The sequence below is a fragment of the Malaya genurostris genome, chromosome 3 (genome assembly GCF_030247185.1).
Source record: "Malaya genurostris strain Urasoe2022 chromosome 3, Malgen_1.1, whole genome shotgun sequence".
Classification (NCBI taxonomy): domain Eukaryota; kingdom Metazoa; phylum Arthropoda; class Insecta; order Diptera; family Culicidae; genus Malaya; species Malaya genurostris.
In genome coordinates, this window is record NC_080572.1 from 168,349,676 (window position 1) to 168,372,039 (window position 22,364).

Consider the following 22,364-nt stretch of genomic DNA (forward strand, 5'->3'; position numbering starts at 1 on the left):
GAGAGTACTTTGAAGGCGATAATTAAGAAATTTATTAAAAATTGAAATTTTGCGTTTTACTTTTTTTTATATAGGGTGATTTTTTAAGAGCTTGAGAACTTTTTTAAACAATAAAACGCATAAAATTTGCAAAATCTCATCGGTTCTTTATTTTAAACGTTAGATTGGTACATGACATTTACTTTTTGAAGATAATTTCATTTAAATGTTGACCGCGGCTGCGTCTTAGGTGGTCCATTCGGAAAATCCGCTTTTTTATCGACAAATTTTGTTCAGCGATGAGGCTCATTTCTGGTTGAATGGCTACGTAAATAAGCAAAATTGCCGCATTTGGAGTGAAGAGCAACCAGAAGCCGTTCAAGAACTGCCCATGCATCCCGAAAAATGCACTGTTTGGTGTGGTTTGTACGCTGGTGGAATCATTGGACCGTATTTTTTCAAAGATGCTGTTGGACGCAACGTTACAGTGAATGGCGAACGCTATCGTTCGATGCTAACAAACTTTTTGTTGCCAAAAATGGAAGAACTGAACTTGGTTGACATGTGGTTTCAACAAGATGGCGCTACATGCCACACAGCTCGCGATTCTATGGCCATTTTGAGGGAAAACTTCGGAGAACAATTCATCTCAAGAAATGGACCGGTAAGTTGGCCACCAAGATCATGCGATTTGACGCCTTTAGACTATTTTTTGTGGGGCTACGTCAAGTCTAAAGTCTACAGAAATAAGCCAGTAACTATTCCAGCTTTGGAAGACAACATTTCCGAAGAAATTCGGGCTATTCCGGCCGAAATGCTCGAAAAAGTTGCCCAAAATTGGACTTTCCGAATGGACCACCTAAGACGCAGCCGCGGTCAACATTTAAATGAAATTATCTTCAAAAAGTAAATGTCATGTACCAATCTAACGTTTAAAATAAAGAACCGATGAGATTTTGCAAATTTTATGCGTTTTATTGTTTAAAAAAGTTCTCAAGCTCTTAAAAAATCACCCTGTATATAAAAAAAATAGGTATAGAATTCGCTCAAACTTTCGAAAAATTTTCCGAGGCCCGGAGGGCCGAATGTCATATACCAATCGATTCAGCTCGACGAACTGAGCAAATGTCTGTGTGTGTGTGTGTGTATGTGTGTGTGTCTGTATGTGTGTTGTCAACTAAGAGGTCGAGATCTCAGAGATGGCTGGACCGATTTTGATCAAACTAGTCGCAAATGAAAGGTCTCCCCGTCACCCAGAACGCTATTGAATGGTTTTGAGATCGGATGTTTACTTTTTGAGTTATACGAAGTTTTATGTCAAAATTTTCAGTTTTTTGGCAGTATCTGTCACAATTGACCTTGAAAACAGAATATGTTTTCAGACTTGAATTCCCCACGGAAATAGCTATCCAACAAGCCATAGATTGTTAAAATCCGTCCATTTTTAACGGAGATATCGAAACTTTTGTGTAAGCGACTTTTCCCCCATATTCCAGCAGTAGAAGTTCTGAGCGCTGTATGGCAAAGAAAGGCTTGGAAGCAACGTAAAACACGATTTTTTATACTGTTACATACAATAGTTTCTAAGTACCAAAAAGACTGTGAACAGTATTATTTCTCATGACATTTTGCCTCGGATCAATTTTAGCACGGTTCGTTTTTGGCAACATAATCGTTCGAATATGACATATTGGAAAGATGGCAGTACTTCCGAATTCTGAACAATTTCATAATTATATTGATTTAAACTGCTTACAGCAATAAATGCTGGAAGAACAAAACACCCATATACCATTTGAATCAGTTCGTCGAGATCAGCAAATGCGTATGTGACAAATAATTTCACTCAATTTTTTACCTTATTTTCGAAGATGACTCAACCGTTTTCTACAAACTCAGATTCATATGAAAATTCGTATGCTCCTAAACAAGGTTCCTGAATTATGTTTGGATCCGACTTCTGGTTCCGGAACTACAGGATGATATGTGAAACGAAATTAAAATTGTGTAACTTATTTTCCTCGTAGATGGCTGAACCGATCTAAGATTCAAATGATATCTAAGAATCATCTAAGATTTGCTGATTTGAATAGTCGACAACCAAATAAACTTATTTCAGTTTTAGTGGTATTCAGTTTTCGATTCGGAAGGCACCCAACAACTTAACTCGTACTACCATTTCTCAAAGATGTCTATACTGATTTTTAAACATATTGAAACAAATGTAAACTAATCAGGTGAATTTGTCTGACTTCGGCTACACCGATTTTCGAATTCCGGCTCCAGTATCGAATCGTTTCTCAAAGCTCAATCGTTTTCTCAAATAAAGCCAAATCTAATTTCAGAAAAAAATTCAAATTAAAATAAACTTATAGTCCCACACAAAATTAATTAATTTTATTCAATGCTGACTTCCGATTCTGGAATTACAGGAGGATGAATTTTTAAAATTGAAACCGATATAGAAGATGATAATCCCGAAAAGCTTGAAAGTTGGACTCAAAACTATTGCAATTTATTCGTTATATGGCCATACGAATCGGTTTGGTTTATGCTGGTTCCTGAATACCGGCTCTGGAAGTACCTTGAATTACCGTAAATTCTAAAGTGGAAGTCACTTCGACATATCATGAAAAGTTTAATCGATTGTAACCTTTTTAGATAGAGTAATGAGTGATTAAAATGTCAAATTGCAGTTTAAAACGACGGTCATTAAAATAATGTCATGAAAACCGAAGAATATTCATGGAAAAAACACATGCGGATTGATAAAAAAAGGTATCATCTCACTGATAGGTGGATTAATCACGTTTTTTAATACAATTCCGGTTCTTTTTTGATCATAAGGTATATGTAGGTTTATGGTAAGGCAAGCAAGTTATAAAAGTCGTCTGCGCGCACGGGTGTCAAAACTGATTTTGAGATTTCAAAATTGTGAAACACGCTATTTTCATGAAGCTTTTATGATTTTTTTTCTATAAAAATATGTTTATTTCCAAATGCGGGATTTTATTACGCATTGTACAATGGGGTAACGGTAACCCCACGTACACCTTTGGATACGTATCGAATGAAAACCAAGCGGCTAATGGCGATACCGATTGGAGGTAATGGGCCCCGAAATATTGTTTTTTTTACAACTAAGTATACCTTCCCCCTCTTTTTTTCCTTTATTCTGGAATGGCACGACACGAAAAAAAGTCCTGGTATTAGTCTTACTTTATTGTAAGCTGAGGGTTAAGTGACATTAAAATCATATATGAAGACTTATTTTTAGAACATAGTCATCAAAAACTTTAAAGTATACAACTTTTTGGATAGCAATTATGATCACCATAAATTTCTATTCCCATTTGAAGAATAGTCCGAATTGTTTCACTTTTAATGTCACTGTACTCGGTCGTGTCTTGTATAAGACCCCGTAATTTTTTTTCATAGGAGAATGCCTCTGTTACATCATTTCCATGGTGATTCTGGTCAACGCAACGTCGAGAAGCTTGCAAGGAATGTAGTTTTTTTCTCTTTTAAACATCGATACCTCCATTACGAATAATTTGCTTTAACCAACCGTTCAGGGAATTTAAAACCAAGTTTGACATTGATGACAGTTTTTCATAATACCTGTACAGAAGTATTTTATTGTAGAAATTATGTGTAGTAGTTGTAATTAAATGCAGTAAACGGAAATGAGTGGAATAAAGAATGTGTTCATTTTTTTTATTTTAACTTAACCGTTACTCTGTATATAAAATAACTCCAACTTTTAACGATTTTTGCATTGTGCAACTGTCGGCAGTTTTCTCTTATCTTGCCACTCTTTGGAACCATTATGCCATTGGAACGCTTTCGGACCTGAAATTTCCTACCGGAAACGATTCTAACCCCAGCAATGTTGGGACTAATTCAGAGCCTTACATTGCTCGTTTTTCCACTTTCATTCGCTTGCCGATTCAACTTAAACAAGTCAACGACTTGATGTGCTATGCAAGTTATCACGTGATGTGGTAATGATTTCCTGTTGTTTCAGAAGTTCCTGTAAAGCTGCCATGGTAGAATCACCCATCACTATCTGAACGATTCCAACATGCTCAGGGTTGTGGTAGTTACGATAGAAGAAATTAGAACAGCTAGAGCAATGAAACCCTGTGGAACCCGTACATTTTTTCCATTCAAATTGATTTGATTGTTCTTTTCCGGACTTTAAATTGATGCATATTTTCGTCATGAGTGTTTTTTGGTATTACCAATCACTAATCAAGTGTAGCTGTGCTCCACCAGAGTAAAAGAATAAGGGTGTTTAATCTTTTATTAATTCCGAAACCCGCTCTTGGTACCCATGAAAATAATGGATAAAATGTAACGTTTTCATTGATGCCAGCAAATTGAGCAGCATTACCATATTTCTAGGTATCGAATTGAAATGAAAACTACATCTTTTAATTGATTGGATTCGATTATAGTCTGAAAATCAAGAATGAGAGAATTTTTTTTCGAAGTAATGCTGAAAAAAGCCCATATGTTATACGATGGTTGATTAGGGTAAAAGTTGAGCAAAGGCTGTTTGATTTTTGTTGTACACAACTAGTACATGCTACGATCTTATTGATTATGAATCCATTATTCACTATTTGCTTCCCACAAAAAAACCAAATCGAAACCTCAGGGCAGAATCAATGCATCTGTTCCTGGATAAATTATGGTATCCACACTCAAATCGTAATGCATATTTCTTCAATCTTATCGGACACGTTCTCAACCACAACACGCGAACTTGTTATTCACTCGGTAATGAAATTCATCTGTCTTGACGCTTTGCCCTTCTATTTGGAGCAATGTTACATAAATTCGTTCCTTGAAAGCATTCCTGCATAGGCGCTCGTAGCAAGGCCGAAGGGAATATAGTGATGGAATGGGGAGAGCTTGCAGTCACGAAGCCAGTCAACAGTTATCCTTCCCGGACAACACGTACCGATTCGGAAAGCTGCCGGAGTTGGGGTATATTTGAGGTGATACACAAGGCCAGCTCAACCAGGGATGGCACGGCACGTACAACACACTACCATGCTGTCCCTGGTTGTAATGGTTTTTCAATTCAATAAGGCTGACCAATAATGTTTTCCTATCCATTGAACGGACAACCTACTCGGATCCAATAGTCCAGTTCCCTTATTTTGTCGCCTACCTACTAATTCAAGCATACTCGACAATTTTAATTATTTCTAGCGCACATGCACACGTTTGAATCAAACAAGGGCTAACGGAGTTGAACGAAAATAAAAGGAGGTACTTCACACTGGAACTATTCGTTCGTTCGAAAGACAACATCTTTAATGCGGGGCTCTTCACTCGCAAATGCACACGAAATTTCAACTAACATGCCTGGTAAGAATGCATTTCTGATGTGCTGCGGAGAAATGATAACATTTGCAGGGCGATAAAGTCACGTATTACACCACTCTCCCCCCGGATGAACTAACCCACTGTCCCGAACAGTTGCTGAACCAAGTTCATCGCATTGCATAAGACTGAAGACTACTGAAACATCGCCATGACTGCACAATAGAATACGTTTTTGAGTTTTAAGTGTCCTTTTGGATGTCCGTTTTGTGAGGCACTAATTTCTTCACACCTACAAAACGGTGTACTGTTGTAGAACCATGTAGGTTCATTAGGCAAAACATGATCAAAAAAATTGGCATTAAGCAATACATAACCATAACATTTTTCTGGAGTACATATAATTGGTATTTGGAACAGGATTCGTGTTATTTCAGTCTGATTTGGACGTTTTCCCTAATCTATAAGCAATATGCAACGTAGAACTACCGGTGGGCTGAATTGTACTACTTTGAAAGCTGTTTTGAACGCATACTACTGTCATTTTTGCTTGAGAAAACTTAAACTGACCCAGGGTAGTTTTATAAAACAAAAACTTTTCACGAAACTGTGTTGGTTTCGCACTTAGCAACGGGGGTATGAGCAAACCTGATATAAAAACCAGGTTCGAAAACTGATTCGAATTTCAGTTCAACAATGTTGAAACTAGGTTCAAAACTAGCTATAGAGAATATTTTCCTTCAAGTTGAATCTAAATCCTTGAGTTATGAAAAATAAAAATTATTCAGTTATTGATCGTCATTAGAGACTTCTACAGTGTTAATTTAATGTAAACATATCCAGTCATTCCTGAGATATGATTGTTCAAAGTGGGACATGCTATTTTCGCAGAGGTGAATGGCTTGCTATTGTACAGTTGACCCTAGAACATACAATGTTATGTATTTTCGTTCGTTTTTGAGTCCTCTATGTAATGAAAGTTTTTCGAACGAAGTGATTTTACAAAATTTTGTTTTACCTTATTTTATAAATAAAAAAAAAGTTGGTATAGAATTAGCTCAAACTTTAGAAAATTTTTCCGAGGCCCGGATGACCGAATGTCATATACCAATCGATTCAGCTCGACGAACTGAGCAAATGGCCGTGTGTGTGTGTGTGTGTGTGTGTGTGTGTGTGTGTGTGTGTGTCTGTATGTTGTCAACTAAAAGGTCGAGATCTCAGAGATGGCTGGACCGATTTTGATCAAGCTAGTCCCAAATTAAAGGTCTTCCCGTCACCCTGTACACTGTTGAATGGTTTTAAGATCGGATGTTTACTTTTTAAGTTATAAGAAGTGTTATGTAAAAATTGTTTCTAAGTACCCAAAAGACTGTGTACAGCATGATATTTTACCTCGGACCGATTTTAGCACGGTTCCATTTTAGCACGGAAATAGTGTTACTCATTTTTCTCGTAGATGGCTAAACCGATCTAAGATTCAAATGAAATCTAGTAACCATACAAGATTAAAATGAAAGATGTTAAGATCCTATAAAACATCACGCTTTTAGTCAGATCCAACTTACGGTTTAGGGGATACAGTGTGATTAGTATAAAAATTAAATTAGTATTCGGAAGGCACCCAAAAATTTAACTCGCACTACGATTTCTCAAAGATGTCTACACTGATTTTTAAACATTTTGAAACAAATGTAAACTACTCAGGTGAATTTGTCTGACTTCGGCTACACCGAATTTCGAATTCCGGTTACAGTATCGAATCGTTTATCAAAGCTCAATCGTTTTCTAAAAAAAAGCCAAATCGAAACAAAAGTTCAAATTAAGATAAATCTAATTTTACCCAATTCTGACTTCCGATTCTAGAATTGCAGGATGATGAATTGATAGAATTCAAAGCGATATAGAAGATGTCAATTCCGAAAAGCTTGGACTCAGAAATATTGCAATTTATTCATCATATGGCCATACGAATCGGTTTGGGTTATGTTGGTTCCTGAATACCGGCTCTGGAAGTACCTTAAGTTACCCTAAACTCTAAAGTGGAAATTACTTCGACATATCATGGAATGTTTAATCGATTGTTACACTTTTAGATTCAAATTCGATCCGATTTGCAGTTTCAACATTACAGAGTAATGAGTGATAAAAATCTGAAATTGTCACTTAAAACGACGGACATTAGAATAATGTCATGAAATTGAAACACCGAAGAATATTCATGCAAACCACATATGCGGATTGATAAAAAAAGGTATCATCTCACTGCTAGGTGGATTAAGCACGATTTTTTCGTCAAATTTATTTAAAGTGGGTAAAAAAAGTTAGAAAAAACTACAAGGATCAGCCCCATGGGGTTGTTCGAGCCATTAATGTGGAACAAGGCAACAAAAATTTCTAATGATCGACATTTTCAATTAATCGTCACACTTTTGAATCCGCAAATGCACGAGAGTCTGCTTAGGGGCTGTCCATAAAAGACGTCACGCCGCAAGGGGGAGGGGGGGTGTTTCATAAAACGTGACCTTTTGCACGGAGGAGCGAGTAAATTAGCGAAATTAATAAATTTTGCCATATATGAAAGAAAAAATGACTTCAAACGGTTTAACTTAAGTTATGCACTGACAATTTTTTCAGTAGTTTGATTTTCTAGCATTGATAATAGTATATCATAAGAATTTCTCTTATCTGATTCTGATGCTCCATTTGAAAAAGGGCGGGAGATCAACGATTTCAGACGTAGATCATGTCATGTCTTATCTTGATCATATGTGATTTTCCTCCACCAACATCAAAGCTTATCGAATCATCCAATGATTGAACTTACATAAATCAAGAATTTTTTTAGCTCAAAATTACTACCCATTGTGTGACGGAAGATCAGTACCATATTGATCGATGTGATTTAAATTTCACTGATCAACTGATAATGAAAAGATTCTCCGGCAGTGATCTCGTTTTGATGAGGTTTTGGTCTTTATTTTCTCAGCCCTGTATGCTACACTAAGGAATTATTATTCTTTACCTAAAACAATAATATATCTATATCGATTTTTCCCTCATATTTGTATGGTTTGTCATACATATTGAGAATGTATTGAGATGAATTTTAGGGGGGAGGGGGAATAAAAAATCGTTAAAAAAGTGTGAAGTCTTTTATGGACATCCCCTTAGCCTTTATTATGAATCAACACCGAACACGCGAACCCAGAATATAGACTATATTTGTCATGATTTGTATTTGTTTTTTAGCCGACGAAATTACATCAATAGCCCAAATGTAGGCAATCATATGTTTGTACATGCTTGCGATACAGGTATCGATATTTAAGCTTCTTTTCGCCAAGCTTGTGTTCAAGTTTTGTGTGCAAGTAGTTATTTTTATAGCGTTTCTCTACCATTACTACCATTCTGCGATTTCGGTTGAAGCGATTAACTTTTTCTCATTATCAATCGAGTTCATCTCATATAAATAAAAAATTAATCTTATGCACTCAAAATTTACCCTGAGGTAGTTGTCAATTTCTCAGGCGAAACGACATAACATGGGATTTCATCCAATCTTTCATGACACAAGATCAGAGCATAGCAATTAAAGCTTCAAATCGTTTTATGGCACTTTTTATTTTTCTGCCTAGCAACAACCTACCTCTAGCAAGTTACGTGTAGCACTGAAACGTTAGCTATAATTTTGCTTATATTTATAGCTTCGCGTGCTTCAAACAGCTTCGCTTTTGCATCGATTAACCAATCAGAGCGCTGCTTTCCCGTTGATAAATCGCTTACTCCTTCAAAACCGTCGACTATGGCAGAGAAATCCGGTATGCCGGAGATTTTTTGCAGACAAAATAGGACACTGCTAGCTATTAATCAACATTTCAATGATATACAATTAAAAATACATGGCTATGAACATTCAAATCAATACGTAGAAATATTTCCAATCAAATGGTGATATGATATTAATAATTTATACCAAATTGACTGAGCTGTAATTGTTCAAAACCTGACCACATTTCTACGTGTATATTTTTTGAGTTTCTAGTTTGCACCCGTATATAGAAAACAAAAATGTGTTCCACATTTACAATGTCAAATGTCAATGAATGATTCCTGTGCAAGGGCCTGTGTAGAACTGTAATGTCATCCGCAGTTCAAACCGCCAGGCAGATGTAAAAAAAGTTTGTTTGGCGTACCTAATGTAAGCGAAAAAACAGTTCTCAGATCGGTTAGACCATCTCTGAGAAAACAACATTTTCATGTAATTCCGGAACCTGAATCTAGAAACCGGTATAGTCGAAATGGATTCGTATGGCCATCAATTAACATGAGCAACAAATTGGATTAGTTTTTTTTTCATTCAATTTCAAACACTCATCGTCGTGTAATTCCGCAACCGAAAGTCAGATCGGAACAAAATTCAGAAGTTTTGTATGAGATTATAAGACCTTTCATTTGAAGACCTTTCTTAGCATACTAAGAATAGGATAGCCAAAAGTCGGTTCAAATAACCAGAAACTAACATGATTCATAAATTGAATTAGTTTTGAGTGCAATTTAGAAGATTATTCATGTTATTTTTTGCATTGTAGTTCTAAGCAACGATTTGATAGTTTAAGCACTCATTACTCTAGAATTTCAAAACCGGAAGTTTGATCTGGATAAAAACCTAAGGTTTGTAACAATTTTGAATCATTTTAATCTTAATTTGTGAAAATCGGCTAAGCCGTATCCAAGATATCGAAATGTTCCGTATTGGTAATTTTGACAACTATAGACAAACATTTTGCGATCTCGACAAACTGATTCGAACAGTGATATGACACTCGATTTTCACAATGATTGTAAAACATTCCTATATTAGAAAGGCAAATCTTGATTCATACACAGTTACATTACTAAACAAACAATTTGTCTCCGCCTCTTATTAGCCAAGGAATTCGTAAAAGGGGGGATTTAGCTGGCACGAACTAAATAAGTTATGACAAGCTTAAAAAAAAAGTTACGCAATTAGTTGGAATGATGAAACTTTACCATAGCTGGTATAAATAATAAGAAGAGTAAAAGACGAACAAAGAGCATACAATATTAAAATGGCAGCAGAGTAATTCTGTGTTAGTAGTTGATCAATGTCTTTTCAATGTTTTTGAACGAATTATGCTGTTAACAAGTAAATCCAAACAACTATCCCAAATATACGGATTTTTTTTTCAATCACTCTTTTCTAATTCTATCAACTATGATTATTGGATGAAATGAAATCTAGAAAAAGTCTTCCCAACGTTACTTTTTACGCAATTATTTTTTCGTAGCAAACAGTTACAACATTATAAGTATCAGTTACTCATAAACAGTGGCATCTCATAGAAATGAAAAAAAAATCGTTGTTTCCCGTTTCTATTGCGGTAAGACACCTTATAATAACGAACTTTTGTTAAAGCACATTCTCATTTTAACGATTTCCAGCTATCTTTGAATAGCTAGTGAATCTCGTTTTCATTACCCGTTTTTGCCACCATCCGAAGATGAGATCCGCCATGAATACTCTGTTCAAGAGGATTTGAGAAGCAGCAAACCGCCGCACTAAATGACCTGCAGATAATGGAGCCCCATGCGAAATCGGACATTATTATTGTTCAAGCTTGCCACTTTCTCGCCAACTCTATCCACGAATGTTGTTGCTTTTGCTAACAGCAGATCAAAAATATTAATTTTGTTTTAATTAATTCCTATCTAACCGTTTTTAAAACGTCTACTACTATAACCAGTTATTCCGTTGTTTCACCGTTTTGTAGTCCCGCTTCCATTAGTTATTTTTATTTTCGTCCTTTCAGGATATTTTCTTGTCGTGGTTCCTAGTTTCGGATCATTTCCTTTTCACACTAATTCTACCCCCTCGTACCAACTCACTATTAGCGTCCTAGATGATATTTACAGTATTATGTGTTGCCATCTCTTTTGTGCGATATCTGAATGTATGACAGACGAAAGTGACCCGTGTAGTAAACTTTACAGCGACTAGCTTCTCATTCTTCCGGCCAGCCTAGGTCTTCACCAACCAGCTCGTAAAATTTTTGATTGTGTTCGACAAAAAACTTACGCAATTTCGACACCACTACAGGATCGACCCGAGGATGCTTCCGACCTTTCGTTTCTCGCAAACACTTATCCCCAGTTTCATTACGCAGACAATAGAAACCTTTGGTTTCATTGAAGTAGAAGTTATTGCTTCCGATACGAGGCTCGATTCCTAGAGAAAGAAAGAGAATGAAAGTATGAAGCATTATTAATCAAGGCAAGATAAGATCGGGATATTATTTCAAGGTCAGTCTTATATACGGCAGCTATGTAAATAATACTTGTTAATAGAATATTATATGCAGCTCTCACCATTCTGAATTTATTTCATCTACTAGCTGGTGCACGGATGAGCTGAAGTCGTATCGCGAAAAAAATGGAAATTAATAAGTGCTTTTTGCACATACCGCTTACTGAGTAACCACTTCAAAGGTTACAAATGAAGTTTAAACTTTGCGTCTATTTGGCGAATTAAATTGAACTGCTAGGTGACAATGGCAATTCAATTTGGTATGATGATGCACTGATGAGCCGAAAGCATTGTTGTTTGAATGTCATTCTGATTTTATCCAGACATAATGACAGGATAGTAATTGGCATTACACATGATGACCACAATGTTCTGCTTGTAACTCCAATTTTTGTCGTCTGAATCTTGAATATGGAGAATTCAAGCATTAACTATTCGTGAAAGTTCTATTAAAATCAGCGCCAAATGTGTCGATATGTACGGAACGATTTGTAGGCAGTTGTTTACAATTAAACGAAATGTTGGAATACTTTACAAAGCCAATAAGTTCAAAAACTTGAGATATGACAGAAGGAAAACTCGGACAGCAATTGGGCCAACATTTTTTTTTGTCGAACATCAAACAGGCCTGGAAAACCTCCACTAGTAGACTTCTCTAGCAGAGTGTTGAGTGTAACTTCACTAAAATTCATATATTTTCCATATATTATTTTATCGCCAATGTAAGAAACATATAACGTGTCTCTATGGCTTTTAAATCAGCATACAACATTATTACTAGGAAACTAAAATGACGGACAGACACTTAGAAAACAATTACAAACAAACGAAGTGAGTAAGCGGGAGAATCGGCCAAAGATTTTGCTATATCAAATAAGTTTTAAAGTAAACTTTGAACCTCTTGTGCTTTTAGTTTAAAACAGTCATGCCAATAATCTTTAATGTTACACCATACTCGACGGAATATATCTGTAGTCGTGATTAGTATATTTCGTAAAAAAAAAGATTTTTGCCGTCTAATCTATAAGAACTTATAGTTATCCTGAACATACAGGAACCATCTTCGAAACGTTGGTCGTCCACGCAAAGTATATGTTTTGACCAGAAATAAACGGACCAAATAGCCATCATTGAATTGAAATCTAATGACACAGTGCTGTGTTCCGATCGTTGCGAATGTTTAGAAATCATACATTGTACGCATTATTGCAAATACGCATAATGTGTGAGAGCATGAGGCATAGTTTCGTTTCTTAAGTTTGCTTGTTTCGTTTCTTAAGTTTGCTTGTTTCGTTTCTTAAGTCTACTTTTCAAGTTTGCTGTTACAGCGAAAACAAATTTGATAGGTAACGGTATCCCTTGCTTCTCAGCTCCAACATAATGAGACGACTATGGGTACAATAGCTCTATCTGGTGTATATTTAATACATTAAAAACATTGAAATTATTCACTGCAACACAGCATCAAATAAAGTTTTCAATGCGATGTCTGATTTTGCCTTCGGAGGTAACAACAAAATGAAAAAGTGAAGATGGGTTCAATCGTGTTTTAATTTTATTTATCCAGCCCTTTGCAAATAGAACAAATCAAATCCTCAGTTTAAAATCTATGATCTCAATGTCTCAAATTATGAGTATCAAAACAGTTAGAACATCAAACGCTAAACCAGTTTGAGCTAAATAAATGCTTGCGGGCTTGGATAATGTTAATCAAATCCACGAAAAAAATATATACGCCATCTGATGATAAAGTTGTACATTTTCATCAGTGCTTTATATTAAATGTTTTTATCGAAAGGAAACTAGACATTTTTTTAAATCTATGTTTAATTTTCGTAAAATAATCTTTTCTAAGCCAAGCAATCAAAATTTTTATCAACCATCGCAAAACAACACAATAAACGTTGCTCCCGTTTTCCATGTTCTGGTAAAATCTTTCTGAGACATTAACAATGGTGGAACTCTTGACGGCAGCTTTTCGATATATATTTTTGCTTCGACAAAATAAGCATTTTATCCGCCATTTCATTGATGTACTAATTTTCTCTAAACAGCCACTTTACGGACATTTTAAGAAACATAATGCATCATTGTTTTGGGGCAAAATGTCTCTTATTGTGTGACATTAGTTGTGAGGCACATTATTCGGCTGCTGGGGCATTATGTCCACGACAAGCGAAAAACTGAGAATGTGGCCGTTTTGGAAAAAGTGTTAATATCAATCAGCTCTCATCACTAATGCCGGAATCATTGAAAGTTATGTTCCTTAGCCGTATTGCAATGAAAGATTCACTTTCTAGAAGGAAATATATTAATACATTTAAAGCTCGCTTCAGATAGAATGGGAACAAAGTATTTCAGTCATTTATTATTGAATTCATGATATTTTTATATACAAATGTAGCGTTTTCTTCATACTTTTAAGAAAAAATACGGATAAAATTATTCGTCACGGTTTCGAAGAAATTCTCGAATTTTTCCTGTAACACGGCTCATTAGGCGGCGCATACCTTCTTCGTCCATCGTTTTAGCTATCTTATTCCACCAGGTCGTCATCTGATTGATGTCTTTGACAACCTCTCCCTTTGCCTTGAGTCTCCTCTTCATGATTGCCCAGTATTTCTCAATAGGGCGGAACTGGAGGCAGTTGGGTGGGTTAAGGTTTTTCGGAACAAACTGGAATGAACGGCAAAATTCGTTTTTGGAGTCACTCTTTTTGGTATAGTTCCGATGTCATTGTCTTATTTGTAACGAAAACTTTCGTTTTTTTTTGCCACAACTGCAAATGTCCTGCCAAATCATAAATTTTCTTGAAAATTTGTTGGCAAAAACAAATTTGAATTTGGTTGAAATATCCCCCCGAGTCGTTTCCAAGTAAAATTTTTGACCTGGGATTTGCCCGAAGTCAGCCTTGACATAGGTTTCATCGTCCATCAGAAGACACCCGTCGAACTTGGTTAGCACCTGGTCATAAAGTTTCCGAGCACAAATTTCGACCACACTTGTTTTATGGTCCGATTTGGCTGTTTGCTAGCTCGATACGACTTGATTCCTTCCCGGAGTCGAGTTCTCCTCACGGTTAGCACCGAATTTTCTAGCCAAATCATGGTCCGACAGATTAGTATTCCTCTTAATCGTCTTCAAAATCTTACCACGCAGTTTCCGGTCGACAGTTCCACTCCGACAATTGGCTTGAGGCTTCCGAATCGTCGTCAATGTTTCCTTATACCGTTTGATAACTCGCCATACGGTATTTCTGGGCAATTTCAGATGTTTACCTAGCCTAGATGCAGACCACAATGGATTTTCCAAATCACTGTGCACAATTTTTTCCCTTCTTTCGGTTTCCATGTTGATTGTTTACAAAGTACAGTCGATTTGTGGAATGTCAAAAATCAAACGTGAAGCTGACAAAATTCCCGACACATAGGCATCAAGAACTTTTAAATCCGTCCACCAGGAGCGCCACAACATGAGCTAAAATTTGTTCCAATTCTAAATGAAGCCAGCTTTAGAATTATCACAATGTTCCTAACACTTGCCCCTACCTCGCAGCCGATTCTCAGTGTACAGAACCATGGCGTGGCTAATAGCAATGATCAGATTGGTTCGATGCTTCTTAATTTTTGCTCTTAGATAAAAAATATAAAAAAATTTGTGCTTATTATCGGTATTTTTTGTGAAATAATATACTTTGACAACATATTCTGGAACATTTTATCCCGAAATATGATATAAATATAACAGCGAGACGATATTTCATTTAGTTTCACAACAGAAAAATTGGATGCATTTGTATGCAAACAGTCGATATGGATGCATTACGAAAATGTGATTACATAAAAGAATTAATGAACAATGAAAATATTCAAGATAAAATATTACAAAACAAATTCAGTATACTAAATTTTGGAAGGAAAATATTATAAACCATTTTAAGAAGGGTAATTGATCTAATAATAATTTATTGCATCTCTGTACTCGTTTTCTTGAGTTAAAATTTTCACGGATCGCTGTGCAGAAGATGAACAACTCGTTAGTGCGAACTCTACAGCTCACTTGACCATTTTCGTTCGAGTATCTATTGAAGTGGCAAAGTTGCAACTGAATGTCATGCAATTTGAATCGGCGTCATGTTGAGCTCTGTTGTGACCATTATTGGCAATTACTCTGTTCGGTAGTCATTTTTCAATTCGGCAAAAACCATCATTAAAAATCGGTTCAAAATTGTTGGTTTAGGTACGAACGATGGTGGTAAGAATACTCAACTGATGCTAACCAAATTGAGATGTTACAACTATAAGTTGAATGATTACAAATAAAGCACAAAGTTTGGATGTTTGGCGTATTTCATCTCACGACAGATGCTCATTTCCAAAATGTGTATACAAGATGACGAGATTTGAACCCGAAATTATGATATTAGTCAAAGTAAGAACCAAAATAACCATGAAATTAGTGAAAAGTATTACAATCATAAATTGGTCAACTTTAACTTCGCATATATATTTTCATCGTGCATTAGGAAAACCTACACATTTCTCCTTGTTAGAGTGCGTTTGTAGCATCATACCTATATTATCTTGACATTTCAAGGTGTAAAAAATTCACTCGCCTTCAAGTATCACTCAAATTCAAAACTATTCGTACCACAAGTTGGCAAAATTGTTTAATGGGACCAAATCAACTATCACAAACGTAATAAAAGTGTTCGGAGAATATTTGTAGACGAGATCTAGAGGAAATAGAAAACCTGAATCTGAAAAAACCGTCGGAAAAAATATTCAAACTCTCCGTCCAAGATATCGCAAACCAACTGGAAATGCACCGAAATATAGCAGGCTATCTGTTCCTGTGGCTTGAAGAGCGATATAATAACAGACAGCATCTGTTATTCCGTTCTGTTTTGATCGAATTTGGTATCCAACATTACGGAAAAATGCCTAAAGAGACTAGATGGAAAAAGTAGTGTAGTTTTTCATTGAAAACACTCGTGGAGTGTTTTGCTCGATTCGTGCACTTTTCGTGCAGTCGGGCAATCAAAACAGGTGCACTGTGTTTCATTGATTTGCACCGCACGAAAAAAATGCACTTTCGGGGCAATTCGCGGGCAACTATTTTGCACCCGTTTTCTTTTCAGAGCAGCAAGCGTGCAAACCAAACTTTACACAACCGTTTCATTGATCAACTGTCAGGGCAAAACACTGGCACCGAGCGAGTGGAATCAATGAAAAACGACATAGGTCACCCAGGGTTGCCACATTTAAATCTGCATTTTTCAGAAGAAAAATCTGTAAATCTGTATCGGGAACTCAAAAACCTGTATTGAAAATCTGTATATAGAAGTAATAAGAAATCGAGCAACAACGGAATGAAATGTCTTTAGAACCCAGATTTAAAGAAACCAAAACTTTTCTTAGTCTGAATTTTATGATGTTGTAGTTGAAAAAACGCTGGAAGTTGTTTTTGCGTTTGAGCCTCTCAAAATAATGATTTGACGAAAAACTTTTAAAATCCAATCTGAAAGTGAGAACTTAGTCTGATTATTTTCACTTTCGTTCATTAGTGTTAAAGTGTTTTTGCTTCGTATTGATATCATGGGTCATGAGTAACGCCAGGACAAACATCAACATAATGTGCAACACCAAATCATTTCGGGAAAAAGTCAATGGTTTGTGTGTGGTGAAAGAAGAAAGTTGTGTACAATGAACTTCTTAAGCCCGGCAGAACAGTTAATACCGTCCGCTACCATCAATAAATGAACAATTCGAACAACGCATTTATCAAAAAACACCCAGTATGGAGAGACACTACAAAGTCATTTTACAGCGTGACCAAAATTTCTACGCTATCACCAGATTGCAGAACACTTTTTTGCTTTACATCGAAGTGCAATGTCTATACTGATGTGCTAAACGAAAACGTGGTTTCGACCGTGCAAAAAAAAAACAAAAGTGCTCTGCAAATAGCAGAAACCTTACGTCTGCTTATCGTAAAACTGCTATGCACTGATGAGTCAAAGACGAGCCGTAAACATAATTACTTCGCAGTTCTTTCGTAAAGTACAGAACAGTTGAATGGCTTGTAAACTACCACGAGGTTACGCTGAATAAATATAAATGGAAGTTTTGTTATACAATGACTTTTATAGTGATATCGTATCGTCATATGCTATCTTTTCTACGATTTTAGGGCAATATTGAATAATTTGTTATTACAAAAAAAAATCACACAATAAATTTATTACTTACCTAAAAAGTCTTCGATGCGTCGAAGCTGAAATACTGGATCCTCTATCAGCTGATCCCCGTTGACAACGAGCAATTGTTCCCGCGGGAATACTTCTAACCACCTGTGCACATGGACGTGATACTGTGATATCGCCAATGGGCGATAGGCTTCGTTAACGGTACCATTCGGTAGTATCGCCAGATCCTCGAATGACCTGATGTTACATTGAAAGAAGGTAACTTGTATAAAACACAAAAATATTACAGTACAAAACTGAAGATAGGTGGTAACTGAAAAGCTGCTGATTTTCCTATGTTACATAGTTTTGAAATTTCAATTTCATTTCTAGCCAAACATGACTAGCAGTTTGCTTTCAGAAATTTTCAACTTAACTTTTCTATATCGATTATAGCAGAAGTATGAATGTAGTCTTTCGATTCTCGAAATGTTTCCGAATGTTTCCGAGAAACGGACATCTGAGATCAAAGTTTTTTCAAACGTAAAGGAGGGTATTTTGTATAGTCCTTTTGGGTACCAAAATGACTACGCAAAATTTTAACTCGATCGTTAAAACTATGTTCTCGCACCAGAGGTTTAAAGTTTATATGGGATTTAATGTGGAAAATTGGAAAAATTGGCTGGAAATCATTCTATAGACTCTGAAAACTGGCGCCTATTTCATTTTCGTAGTAAATTTGATGACAAAAAAACTTCGAAGACCGCAAAACAATCCGACATACGTAAAAAATATTATAAAAGGAAAAGCACAAGGTTCGAACAATTCATTCCAAGTTTTACCTTTGATCAGTTCAGTCGCGAATTCGGTTTAGTTTAAACTTTGATACTATAGACGAGCGAATTGAAGAAAATGTCACTGAAAGCAATTGATTGGGAAAGAGTGGAACGTTCGGGACGTTCCGTCTGCAAGCGAAAGAAAATTACAAGTTCGAGGGCATTTCTGTGAGCCACGTGTCAGTGTCCTCGATGAACACCTACGCTTCGCTGGATGTTGGAAACAATCCAGATGCTGATACGGATAATGTGATTAAACTTGATAATTAAACTTGCGCTTTTGATGGTTGTCAATGCGGATTATCACTCATTGCTCTACATGCGTTAAATGTCAATCCAACATTCAAGCTTTGCAGTTTTGGAACCAAGCTGTTTTGCCACTCACAGGACGAGTATGATCTGGTAACGAAACATCTCCAGGAAATGAAAGCTGAATTGTTCACTCATGACAAGCCGAATGAAAAACCATACAAAGTTGTACTGAGAGGACTACCGTTAGTCAGCGAAAAGTCACTGATGAACATCTTGTCCGATCTTGGCAAACTGGCTCTGGCAATTCATCGAATTAAACGTCGAAAAGAGGACAAACACACATTTAGGGATGCATTGTACTTTTAATCCACTTTAAGATAAGTACGACCACGTTGAAGCAGCTTGAAGAACTGAAGGTCATCGATCATGTCATCGTGTAATGAGAACCCCACCGCAACAAACGCAGAGATTTCACTCACTGTATGAAGTGTCTACACTTTGGGCATGGTGCTCGAAATCGTCACATGATTATCCGTTGCAACCGCTGCGGGTCGATTCAATGTTGCTCGAATATCAAAAATGCAACGAACACCAATGATCATCGTTCGCTTCCCTTCGCCTTTGTTCGATAATCGCTATGATATTCGGACTTGTTCGTATATTCGGGTGCGAACGAAGCCGACGTTGCTTCGTTGTTCGCATGAAGATCTATTTCTTGCAGTTGTTATTCCCACAGAACATACCCCCGAGTTTATAAGATGAAGAATCATTAAGGGGTTTTGGTACCTCTTGGGCACCGGTTTGTGCAAAAGTACACATGACTAAATTTAAACTTAAAAATAAAAATAAATAGATGAAGAATGCTACGCGAAGAATGGAATCCAACGATCATCGCAGTGACGCTATTCGAACCAATTAGAAAAGTAAAGTAAATGAACGAATAACAAACGAATGTATGAAACGAACATTCACAATGTATACCTGCAGCGAAGAATGTATTAGTAGATTCGGGCTCTCTACGATTATTGCTTATTCATTTTCTGTTTTTTATGCAGTGAATAGTTCAACGTTGTTCGATACGGGCGTCAGTAATATAAGAATATTCGCACCGAAGATGGATGAATGAATTAGTTACACGAAGAATTTGTGCAACATTGTCTAGCACCATAGCTGCTAGTGATCATAATACAATGTAACTTTCTTTTAATATGCTATAACGGTTGATCTGAGTTGTTTGATGTCTTTACGATAGTTACTCAGCTTGGTATGAAGATTCTTTTTAAGCAACAAATCATGTTCCAAAACTCACTGTAAAGACACAAAAAAGTTAATTTGAAGAAATAAGTTTTAGTGTCTTCGACAATATTTTAGGAATATTCGAATTTATTAACTTTGCCGAAGACATAATATTTCTATTTCACATTTCATTTTCTATTTTGTCACTCAAAAGCAATCTTTATACTAGGCTGAAGAACTGTCGCATTAAAAGGAGCTGAAGAACTGTCACATTATAAGGAAGTCACATCTTATTACGATCACTAGCAGCAGTGGAGTTAGATATATTAAGAAATGGAACATTGTTCGAATCTTGTGTCGGTTCTCCTTTAACAACTTTTCCTACAAATGTCGGATTGTTTTGCGATCTTCAAAGTTTTTTAGGCCTTATAGGTTGATCTCCAACCGATTTATTTCTTGTAAAAAGTCAGTTGCCTCATAATAATTGTCATACAAACTTTAAAACTCGGGAGTAAAAATTAAAAGTTAAAAACCTAGTAAAAATTTTGCATAAAGGAACACGAAAAGTTTTGTAGAACTGAAATCAAAATTTTGCCAAACCTTAATGAACAGGCTTTGATCAATTAGGCTTCTTTCTATGTGGTGTGGTAGCTTAATTCAATAACTGAATGCAACAGACGAATAAATAACTTAGTTTGAAAAACCCGCTCGAAAATTTTTGAATTAAAAAAAACGGATAAAAATATTAAGAGCAAAAACCGGACACGAACAACAAAAATTTGCAAATGCAAAAACCGAACAAAAACTGAACCGATTCTTCCAAAATAAGTGTTTTTGCATTTAAAGTTTATACCGACTGCCTGTAACAATCAAGCAAACCACGCCTTTTTAAGCGGGTTTCAATAATCGACAAAACGACGTTTTCGGATTGGAAAAATAAATTGACTATATCTCCAAATGTATACGAAGTTTGATTTTGAAACTTTGTAATTATGTTCAGATTAAATGAATCTATCGATTGAAACAATAGAAAAACAAACGATCTCTCATAGAATGTCTGCCTCCTTAAACAGTTCAATTGAACTATTTTCTAAGCGATTATTTACACTTAGGCATTTATTGCTGAATATATTTCCTATTCTCCAGGAATGAACAAACAATAATCATTTGAGATTTTTAAGTAGAAATACTAAAAGAATGATTGCCGATTGACTCACCTGGACAGTGGAGAAGTGGAAGATAAAGTTTGTTGTTGAGGCAACGTAGCCGTCGCGGCGTGACTTCGAAGCTGCGTGTAATCGGATATTGCTCTTGTCACTGGTTCTCGAACTATCAATAGTAACTTTATGGTAGCGTTCATCGCACGTACTCTCTCTGGGACCTGAATTCAAATACGAATAGAAGATAGTTATGTAATAGCCATTTCAAGCCATCGAATTTGAAAGCAAATTATACATTTACTCTTTGTATCTCAACTTTTGATTAAGATTCAAAACGTTTCATTCTCGTTTCCGATTACAGCGTATGCGAATAACATTGTTCAGATTGGAATTCATTTTCATTAGCCCCAATAGTCATCTCATTAGTAGAGTCACTCCGTTGTTTTATGGATTGCTCGACTTCCAAACAACGAATTGTTAAAAAACAACATTTAACATTTAACAAAATACAACATTCTCGCTCTTGTTCGAAGTATATTTTTGAAATTTCTTTCGAGAATTTTTATCAACTCAATTGATGCCTAATAGATTTTGTACGGATCCGACTTCTGGTTCCGAGAATACATATTAAGGAATGACGGAAACTGTCATTTGAAATGACGACGCAAAATCGTACGAAATCTGCAAAACAGGTCTCTAAATTATTTTGTTTTGTATGTATTGTAAATTAATGACGAGACAAACTTTATTGTTCTCATTAACGAGTCAAGGTCGTTGAGAATTTCACCAAACAACGGTACGAACATTCTTTTTAATGTACATTCTTCATTTTAGATCTATGACACTTTTAGTTGACCTTACCATGAAACGTGCCACGAAGTCATGTAAGTTGCACTTTTTGAATCAGAACAATGGATAAATTGAATAACCTTTGTTCAATTCTCAATCTCAAAAAAAGTTTTGCGTAATGGATAATGTGAAACCTAATCATAAGAATATTTTCGGAACTGATGTGAAGATAGTTTCAGAAGAATGATGTTTGAAATTGTTCC

The 22,364-nt window shown here is 36.0% G+C and overlaps 1 protein-coding gene across 1 annotated transcript in view; it reads right to left on the reverse strand.

Annotated features, from left to right (window-relative positions):
• Positions 1-219: 219 nt before the first annotated feature.
• Positions 220-22,364, reverse strand: part of LOC131439328 (heparan sulfate glucosamine 3-O-sulfotransferase 5) — a 65,356-nt gene continuing 43,211 nt past the window's right edge. The window contains exons 6-8 of the mRNA XM_058610221.1: positions 21,370-21,533; positions 17,893-18,086; positions 220-11,563 (exon numbers count right to left, since the gene is read on the reverse strand). Coding sequence (XP_058466204.1) covers positions 11,340-11,563; positions 17,893-18,086; positions 21,370-21,533 — 582 coding nt within the window. The 3' untranslated portion in view covers positions 220-11,339. The remainder of the gene's footprint in view (positions 11,564-17,892; positions 18,087-21,369; positions 21,534-22,364) is intronic.